This window comes from Euphorbia lathyris, chromosome 5 (assembly GCF_963576675.1).
Source record: "Euphorbia lathyris chromosome 5, ddEupLath1.1, whole genome shotgun sequence".
Classification (NCBI taxonomy): Eukaryota; Viridiplantae; Streptophyta; class Magnoliopsida; order Malpighiales; family Euphorbiaceae; genus Euphorbia; species Euphorbia lathyris.
This window is the reverse complement of record NC_088914.1, coordinates 16,341,452-16,351,561: the sequence shown is the minus strand read 5'-3', so window position 1 is coordinate 16,351,561 and position 10,110 is coordinate 16,341,452. Positions and strand designations below refer to the sequence as shown.

Here is a 10,110-nt window from a genome sequence, read left to right as displayed (position 1 = left end):
AATAAAATTTTAGATACCACAAGCACCAAAAATGAGTTTAATCCTTAAAAAAACAATTTAAATTTCCATGTATAATTAATTTATTTTAAAATTATATATATATATATATATATATACATATTATTTATTTATTACGTGATTCTATTTGACCAACCCGAGTTATTTAGCTGGACCAGTTGACTCATTACCCCACTATAAATCCGATTTGATGCCAAAATCTGCTTGTGTTTTTCAGGGAAATACCCAATATGAGTACTCTAAAACTTTTCAATTATAAGATTCCTGTACTATAAGTTCAAAAGGGATCCAATTAAACAAACAAAAATATAAAAGATGCCAATAAAACAAATACTAGTAATATTAAAACTCAATCTAGTATTAACCAAAAAAAAAAAAAAACTCAATCTATTAATAAAATACTTGACATTAAGAGCCTGGTTGGTTAGAAGTGTTTGATTATAGGCTTAAAACTGCAGTCAATCATGCTCAGTCGACCCAGTCCAAAGGCCCAAACAATACATAGGAACACAGGCCTAAAATCTTTGCCAATTCCATACTCTTGTGGTCACAACTCACATGACTACTTATCCTGCAAATTTGGGATATTTGTGAGAATCTTTTTGTACATCAGATCATGACTTTTACAGTAAAATATGCATTATTTACATTTAAGTTGAGTAGCATCATATGCAGTATGAATACCAATCACTTACCCTCAAATTTCAGACACTAAATCCATTGAAGAAACGAAATTCGGATTGGTATGACCATCTAGTATTCTATTTTCACTAATTATGAAAAGGCTCACTTGCAGAAATGGCAAGGCCTCTATCATATTCATATACATTGCCACTAAACTCTATGCATCTCGGGCAAATTCATTTTGGTCAGAAAATGCAGCGAAGGAAGGAAGCCAGAGTTCTATCCGGGTTCCTCCAGCTCCAAGGGCTGCATCAGATATCCGAGGTGATATCACGCGTACAACACAACCATAGCTCTCGAGTATCTCACGTGCAACAGTTAGCCCAGCAACGAAATTCCAAGTCATGTTGTCTTCAATCATGTTCTCCGATAAGAGCTCTGCTCCGAATGGTGTGAGAGAATGCATCTGGGTCTGCAAGTGCATTATAACATCATATCAGAACAAGACAGGCCATAACTAAAGTTCAAAGTAACATAAATGCATGCTAGTATCAAGTTCTTGTCACAATTTCGAACTAAGCTTATAGCCTGCAAGAGAAGCAGATATATGGGCGCTTACACAGGTCTTGTCAATCTAGGAACGTGGTTATGGAAGCTACTCTTATGAGTAGTCCAATTGATATTCTCTACCTGTGGATTCAGATGCACTCATGGAATGATTACAGATATATACCAGTTGAACTTCAGAACATGAGAAATTGTTTTTAAGCAATTTACAAGAAAGCAAATACTTAAGTTTATTGGCTCCCAAGGGTTGGGTTTCCTATAGTTCAATTGATTCCTCGGATAAATTACATTTATAGCCCCTGAGCTATAGTGCCACTAACATTATGACTCCTAAACTTCATTTCTTGACATGAAAATCCTTAAACTTTATATTATTGTAACAGTAAAGTCCAAATCACCAATTACCTGTTAAAAGATTAATGAAATGATGAAAGCAAAATATCTATTCACCATAATTTAGGGTGACATCAATAAAACAAAGTCAATGATATAGTCAAACTTGTTCAGATCATCTTCGATAAAAAATTTAATGGATTTTTGTTGATTTGGATTTTAATGTTACATTAGTGTGAAGTTCAACGACTTTTATGTCAAGAAATGAAGTTTAGGAGCCATAATGTTAGTAGTGCTATAGTTCATGGGCCATGGATATATTTTACCCCAAATCCTCCAACAAGCATGGTGAAGGTGCTAAGGAGGGGTTTGAGCAGTACTTCAGTTCAATCCCTAAGCAGTGATTTGGGCAGTTAAGGCTTTTAGCTTCTCTAATGACTATAAAAAAGATATTTTCGCCCCGTAAATAAGAATTCAATGAAGTTAATAATCCTAATATTTATGATAACATGACAAAACTTGTAGAATATATACAAAAAATATATACAAAAAATGATATGCTAAACCAACTATAAATCTTATACGTAGTTAGTTGGTAATCAAGCATTCATAAAATATTTGGCAGAAATAAAAACTATGCTACACCAAAAACCAATTGGGAAATAGATTAAGTGCATGTAATGCAAATGAAAAACATTTACAGCATAATACAACAGGTTCGGGATAGCAATAAAGCCTCGTAGGCTCCAAATTAAGAAGTGAATATAACTAACACCTGCCAACAGAAGTATCCTAATTAGTAACAGAAAATTACAATCATTGATTTCATATCTCTTTTTCATCTATTATGGAAAAAAAAGAATGCTTTAGTTCTTCAGCTTGGAACAAGAGAAATAATAAGAGATATCAATTTGTATTTACTTATCACTATGATTCCCTTATTATTCTTGTCCTAGTGTGGTTCTCCAGCGTTAAAATGGACTAATATGGTTTTCTCTGATAACTAAGATATGTTCACTCAATGTGTATCACAAGCTTCTACATTGCACAAACACGTGATATGTTTGTGTGCATCTAATGAATGAACGAACAAAATTCAGGGGACCCCAATTGCTAATGCGAAATAAAAATCCAGACAGATGAAAAGTAGGCATCCTTACCATGTAGTGCATATCAGGGCCATCATCATCAATAACTACTAGGGCACCACCTGCAGGTGCTTCAGTACACACAATTTCAACCTTGCCCCTAACTTGTGTACGCAGTAATGCTCCCTCGATTAAATTGCTCAAAGCCTGGCGCAATGCTGGCTCTTCTATAGCAACTTGTAAAGATTGAGAGATTTCATTGACCAGAACATTGCGTTGCTGCTGACGGGCAAGAGGTTGTACAGCTCCAACCATGTCTAACAGCACCCCAGAAACATTGCACGGTCTTCCTGACACAACGACAATCATAAGCAAAGTGATCTTTTTCTATTTTGAAGACATGAATTGAACTAATCAATTTAGTCTGTCTATAGTTAGGTCTTTCAGAGGATTTTATAAGTAATAGGAATGAATGAAAAAGAAAAATCCATAGTCAGGACTAAGATTTGGTTATTGTTTGTCTGCCATTCAAGAAAACATAATGGACCAGATACGGAGTTATATGTCAACCATATATTGACTACATATTTTTCTAGTTCATTCTTTCAGACATCTTCATAAGTTGAGGAAGAGAGATGAGAACAAATTAGTTCAGTGTCAGCTCGAAGCCTAGAAGCAAAGCTCTACCAGTAGTCCAGTACCATCCCACACCATGCAAGTCAGGAACCTACTAAAACACTGTTCCATGTGTTGTACTAGCTGGAGACATTTATGGGGAAAATAAAAACATACCTTATCCCATGATGTTGCAGGGGAGCAAGAGAAAAAGGCGGCATAGGCATTTCTAAGTCATTTAGAGAACAAGATTTATCAGCATTCTGCAAATTATTGTGGTTGCTTGTGTCTCTAGGAACGTCATTTGACAACTGGGACCTCAATGAATCATGGCGATGATAAGTTGAACTCCGGATCTTCTTTAATGAATCTTCATTGAAGCGCATTATATTGGCCTAAAAGTATCACATGAGAAAATTGTGGCATCTGATTAGTATATTTGACTTGGAGGAGGTTTTGTTTCTACAACCAACTGCAATTTGACAGTAGTAGTGGGTTGATGTGATAGTTTAATAAAAAAAATTCAAATGAAATAAGAAAATGGCCATGTCTATGTCCTAGCATGCACATCTTTATGAGAAAACCGCCATATATATTATACATATATATGTGTGTGTGTGTGTGAGAGAGAGAGAGAGAGAGAGAAGACAGAGTACCTTTGTCAAGTAAACAGCATCTTGGAGTTCTTGAAGGGACTCTCTCATTCGATCACCCTCTACCATTATGTCTTCAACAATGTCATAAGAAATCTGCAAGAATATCCTTCCTGCATGAATATGACTGCAAAAGAAGGGGGAGAAAAGAAATCTAAAAAATAAATGCAGGTAATATAAGAGTATTTATGTACCTCACTTCTCTTCATGTGGGAAGATAACATTTTGCTCAATGTTTGGATGCTAGAAAGAGGAGCACGAATCTAAGAAATTTCACAATATCTTCAGTCAATACTGGTTGAAAAAGATATGCAAAACATAATCTGTGAAAACAATCTACCTGTTCAACCAGATTACTCATTCTGACATTAGTTTGCCAAGATGATTGCTGGAGTAACATTGCCTTCTGCGGAATAAAGCCAGCAAATTAAGTTAGTGATGGCCTTGAAAAGTCCGACATCACAATCAACCATCTGATGTTCTTTACTCAAAAACCAAGTTTCCCAATGCAACATGTAGAATACAATTACCTGAAACCAATAGTAACAATCATGTGCAAACAAATGAAGAAGGCCCATAAACCCCAAGCATGTTGCAAGCTTGGAGCTAATGAGAAATCAAATTAGATGAACAAATTTGGCATATTACAGCATAAATAGACATAAGCATTTGACGAGCATCTTTTAGTTTTGAAGAAGAATTATGCGATTGCAAATGAATTCACCAGGCCAACAAGAAAGAAAATGATAAGCTACCTGATCCATAACATACGCCATAGCTAGAGAGCGAGAGATATTAATAGCATTTAATTTCTGCTCAGCATTGAAGTCATACGTTATCAATGGCTCATCATTGAAACTCTGCATTTCCAATAGTTTCTTATGTTTGCTTGAAGAGAAAGCATGAGCTTGAGATGGCAAGTGAATCAAATCATTTACAGTCTGTGCATTCCCAGATGATTTTTGCAGCTCTATCATAGGTATCTCAGCAACCAGGAAGCCAACAACAAATGGATGTTTCACCATTGGAAACACTAAAGCTCTATGCTCAGGTACAATCTCTACCTACAATTCAAATTTAATATTCACTCTACAAAATTCCATCAGCTTGAACCATCAATCGGCAACATAAAAAGAGAGCTTAGAGTGAGAAATCGGCGGGCATACTTGTTGACTAGAAAGCGCAGCTTCAGCAGCGCGTAAACCTGTAGGGACATTGAAATTTCCAACTAATATTATCATATCTGATGCGTTTGTTCCTGGATAACATGTGATTCTTCGCAGCTCCAAACGGTCCATAACGTAACTTCCCGCCGGCCTCACATAAATCTGCAAGCATTTAAAAATTTAACCCCCAATCATTTCTCAGCTTAAATTACATTTTGTCTTTTTCTCCTCAACCAAACAGAAGAGAACTAACCGATAGGATAGCATCGGGATCAACGATTCTACGAAAGAGGTCCAACTGTTCAACGCAGAGTTGCCGGAAGTCGAGACTAGGAAGCACCAATTTACTCTTCTCAGCTTCCTCGATCTTTTGCTCAAACTCCACAGGAGAATTTGAACCTTTACGAATGGCAAAAGCCACGGCGGAAGCGGAGGACAGCATCTCCACTGTTTCTTCCGGTTGGTCATCGGGAAGCGTCCGTGTCACTTGACGAAGAAGAGAGGAGTCTCTGTTGCCATTAGTAGTGTCGGCGGTAAGTGAGGATGAAGAAGTGGAAGATTTAGTGGAGAGTAGGAGTGATCTTAAGGAGGAGGAAGAGTTAGTGGTGGTGGTTGCGGAGGAGGAGTGTTGGATAGGAGTATTAACGGAGGAGAAGAGCAGGTTGCCGGGGGTGGAGATGGAAGTGCCGGAGAGGAGCATTTTCTGTGTTGCAGAGGAGAAGGCGAGCCCGGCCCAGGGTTTGGTAATGGATGGAGTTTACTTTTTTAACACTGACGTCTAAATCATGACACGTATCAGCACTAGACTTGCTCTAATACGACATCGATTTATTGTTTGTCTTTCATACCAACTACCAAGTACGGTTATTCCGCTATGGTCATTCTACAAAACAAAAAAAGTTCAATGTCATCCGTTCAGTTCAGTTGGATTCACAAATTTGTTTGGTGAATTATCATTTGTGGCCAATACAAATATGCGAAGTGTTGTTGAAAAAAATTGATAAATGTTTAATAAATACATATTAAAAATTCTACAAGTCAGCAAAACATTTCATTAAGTGTTTGATAATTCTATTGTATAAATGTTTATTTAACCTATTACATTATCAAATGGAGGGGAGGGGAACCTCCAGACAGGGGCTCGGGCTCGGAACCTCTTAGGCCAGCGTCTATCCTGCCAAAGGCTAGTTCATCGACTCCCGGAGTAGGGAAAAAGCAAATTTTCAAAAAGCTTTTCATTCATATTTGTACCATTTTCTTCACTTCTATTATGATAGTAATGAGTTGGAACATTAGGGGGGCCGCTAGCAAACATAACCTCCTTCACCTCTATGATCTTCTAAAAATTCATCGGCCGATAGTGTTTGCAATTCCGAAAACCAAAATTGGTGGCACGAAATCTGAAGATATCATTAAGCGGTTTAAAGAGTAGTCATGTGTTCGAGCTGAAGCTTCTGGCAGATCAGGTGGTATCTGGCTTTTCTGAAGGAAAAACCAAGTTAGCTTCTACCAACTAGCATCCAGTAACCAATTTATTCATGGAAAAATCATGAATGGCAACAATTTAATTTGCTTCCTCACAACAATTTATGCAAGTACCAACAGTTACCTTCGTAGTGGCCTCTGGGATGACCTGTATAATCTCCAGATCCCCCCAAGTGACCCTTGGCTGGCTATTGGCGACTTCAACGACATAGCCAGTATTGAAGATCAGCGTAGGGGCTCCCCAATGTATCTGAAAAGGTGTGAAATTCATAAGAGGCAGATTAACGGGGTGGGTTTGATAGACTTGGGCACAAAGGGAGGGAGATTCTCTTGGCACAGGAGGAACCTACAAGTTAGACTTGACAGAGCCTATATGAATTCTGCTGGCCGCCTTGCCTTTTCGAAAGTAGAGACGATAACTCTTCCCTATAGAAGCTCCGACCATGCGCCGATCATTTGTAGTTTACATGGTTTTAACACCTATGCTAGGAAGAATAAAGCCTTCAGATATGAACTGGCTTGGGAGACGCATAAATCTTTTCTAGAAGTCGTGAGACGGAGTTGGTCCTCGCACTATAGCTTCAACCTTGCTGCTACTAATTCCATATCAGAAGTTCAACTGTGGAACAGAGAAACCTTTGGTAACGTTTTTTAGAAGAAAAGGCGTATCCTTAAGAGAATCGAGGGTATACAAAAGATACTGAGTCGAAGATGGCATCACCACCTATACGACTTGGAGAAAGTATTACAGATAGAGCTATTGGGTATCATGAAACAAGAAGAACTGATGTGGTATCAGAAATGGCATTTTATATGGCAACTAAAGTTACCACACCGCATAGTTTTTTTCCTCTGGATTGCGTTACACAATCGTTTGCTCACCAACATGGAGCGAAACTACAGTCACTTGACGTATTTTAGCTCGTATTCAGTTTGTAATCAAGGGGACAGATCAATCCTCCATGTCCTTAGGGACTGCACGGCTAGTAGTTCTACATGGAAAAAGATTAACCCCACTCTGTTAACAGGTAATTTTTTCTCCCTTGATTTTGAAAGCTGGATGATGGAAAATCTAAAAATGATAGTAGAGGAATTTAGGGGATTAGTTGGAATGTTACTTTTGCAATATGTACCTGGTTTCTATGGAAGTGGCGCTACTGCAGCATATTCGATAACCAAAGCACCATTCCAACCGACAAAATTCGTTGTATCCAATCGTTCACCAACCTGACTATGGTAGCCGACGTAGAAAACATCCACAAGACTAAATTAGAAATAATGATAAATTGGAGGAAACCTAACCCACCATGGTTTACTCTGAATACTGATGGGTCTTGTTGCTCGAGAACGAAGAAAATAGGAGCAGGGGGCTTAATAAGAGACAATAATGGCATTTGGGTTAGAGGTTTCATTCACAACATCGGCAGAGGCGATAACTTCATGGCGGAATGCTGGGGGATTCTCTCAGGCTTGGAACTAGCCACTGAAATTGGCCTCCATTTTGTCTCTATAGAATCCGATTGCACGGAACTAATTAATCAATGACATCAAAGGTCAACTGGTTGTACACCCCTTGAAGGCAGTCCTGGGGAATATATTAGCCTTCCCAAAGACTCTGAATATCAGCTTCAAACACATCTATAGAGAGGCCAATCGCTGTGCAGACTGGATGGCTAGAGAGGCAAGGGTGTCGCCCTAGGGAAAGCATATCCTGGTGGAACCACCCTCGAACCTGAGACACCTGCTTGAGGAAGATTATAGAGGAATATATCAAAATCGAAGGGTCACTGATCTTAGTCGAAACCTGTAGTGTTTTCTTTTGCTGGGTTTTCCTTGTTTTTCTTTTTCTCTCCTTTCTTTTGCTTTGTTGTTGTAAAGCACCTGTAATACCAAAAAAATATATATTATAAAGTAAAATAAAATATTATAACTTAATTTTTTTATGTCAAAAACATTAACTTTTAATCAAAACTAGAAAGATACTTTTGTTTCGCTTTGGGGAAAAAATAAGTTGATAATTTTTATTAAATCGATTTGTATTTTAACCACTTGAACCTCGTGATTAGTGGTAGTTTAGTTATGTTTCTAGTTACAATAGATATATGATAACTAAAAATACGAAGGCTTTCTCCACTAAATGCCTACTTAACCAAATAAATATCCGAACTTAAAAACTTGACAATCCAAAAATTAAAAGTAGCCAACTCAAAAGTAAATGTAAATAATTTTGTTCTTGATTGAAGGAGTGGGGTTGGGTTGAGGAAAACTTTTAAATTAGAAATTTTTTAATAAGATTAGAGAACTCGACGTAGTAATAATAATAATTTTTTTCCAATTCAAGTTATAAAATTATGATGAAATTAAGGAGCGCATTTATGTAAAAGTAGACTATTAATATTATTAGTAGTGTTCATTGGATCCTGAATGACCAAATAAATGAATTTGATTATTCTCCTTCAGATCCAGACTTATTAAATCTAAGGTTTAGAATCTTCAACTTAAAATTTTAATAAGTTTAGATCTAATAGTAAATATAAAAAATAGATTAACATGAAACGTTTGTTAATATTATAATTCAAGTCTCAATAAAAATATCTTATAATTCAAGTGTTCTAAGATTTACATAATGATATATTTTCATATTCTTATATTCCATGTGATTGTTGAAGCATAAATAAGGTGTAGAAAAATAAATTGGATTTTTGAAATTCAACAATGTAAAAGAAAAAAAAAACAGCAACTATTATAAATGTAAAAAGAAAACAAATATGAGAGCATATAAGAAGGTTATTGAAGAAAGAAATTTTTTTTTTTGGTAAACATTGAAGAAAGGAAATGAAACCTTTAAAAGCCAAAAACAGCGTTGTTTTCTCCTAGTTATGTGGGTGAGGGGACATGCAAAATAAATTGAGTCAATTGAGGACAAAATTGGAAAGTGAGTGGAAGGGTAAGATGAGAATAAATTGAAAAAAATTAAAATTGGGACTGTTCACAATGATTCACTTTTATAAGTATATAATATTATAACTTGATTTTTAAAATGGTTAATACACATATTTGCCCTTGTATTATTACGGAAAAACAGATATGCCCTTATATCAAATAAACCCACAAAACTATCCCTGAATTTTCCACAAACATGCAGTTATACCATAATCTAACAGATCTGTGATGTTTCATAAACGACATACCTTTTAATTTGATATAAGGGCACACCCCTAATTGATAAACTAATAAAAACCATATAATAAATTAAATTAAAAACTAATTTAATCTAATCCTATAAATAATGGCAGAAGAAGAAGAAGATAGTAAGATTGGAATTAAATCAAACCCAAAATAAAATAGCAGCAACAGAAGCTTGAACAAAGATGGTGAGATTAGAATCAGAAGCTTGAACGGAGCTTTATCGAACTCGTTAATGGTGAGATTAGAATCAAAAGCTTGAACGAAGATGGCTCATTGGCCTCGACAGACAGAAGCTTGAACGATGATGGCTCAACTCAGCTCTTTCTCTCTCTATATATTCTTTACTTTCTCTTTCTAAAATTCAGCTTAAGG

The 10,110-nt window shown here is 36.4% G+C and overlaps 1 protein-coding gene across 3 annotated transcripts; it reads right to left on the bottom strand.

Annotated features, from left to right (window-relative positions):
- Window positions 1–402: 402 nt before the first annotated feature.
- LOC136230161 (chloroplast sensor kinase, chloroplastic) lies at window positions 403–5,818 on the bottom strand. Of its 3 annotated transcripts, XR_010689287.1 has the most exons (10): window positions 5,318–5,814; window positions 5,065–5,226; window positions 4,654–4,962; window positions 4,239–4,304; window positions 4,093–4,161; window positions 3,902–3,994; window positions 3,423–3,640; window positions 2,703–2,976; window positions 714–1,114; window positions 403–589 (listed from the first exon to the last, which is right to left on the bottom strand). XR_010689287.1 is itself a non-coding variant. In XM_066019116.1 (9 exons), exons 1-9 carry the CDS (start codon window positions 5,762–5,764, stop codon window positions 860–862), a joined length of 1,893 nt encoding a protein of 630 aa, XP_065875188.1. In that variant the 5' UTR covers window positions 5,765–5,814; the 3' UTR covers window positions 606–859. The 3 variants fall into 3 exon arrangements, 2 of the variants coding, with proteins under 2 accessions (XP_065875188.1, XP_065875189.1); XM_066019116.1 differs by lacking the exon at window positions 403–589 and having other exon boundaries at window positions 606–1,114; XM_066019117.1 differs by lacking the exons at window positions 403–589; window positions 714–1,114 and having other exon boundaries at window positions 2,754–2,980; window positions 5,318–5,818.
- Between the last annotated feature and the right edge of the window lie 4,292 nt (window positions 5,819–10,110).

Excerpts from the sequence above, each read along its gene's own strand:
- LOC136230161 (XM_066019116.1), bottom strand. The coding sequence starts at position 5,764 with ATGCTCCTCTCCGGCACTTCCATCTCCACCCCCGGCAACCTGCTCTTC. Across the intron at positions 4,162-4,238 it reads TGAGTAATCTGGTTGAACAG|ATTCGTGCTCCTCTTTCTAG; the intron begins GTAGATTGTTTT and ends GAAATTTCTTAG. Across the intron at positions 1,115-2,702 it reads GCCCTGATATGCACTACATG|ACCCAGATGCATTCTCTCAC; the intron begins GTAAGGATGCCT and ends ATGCACTTGCAG.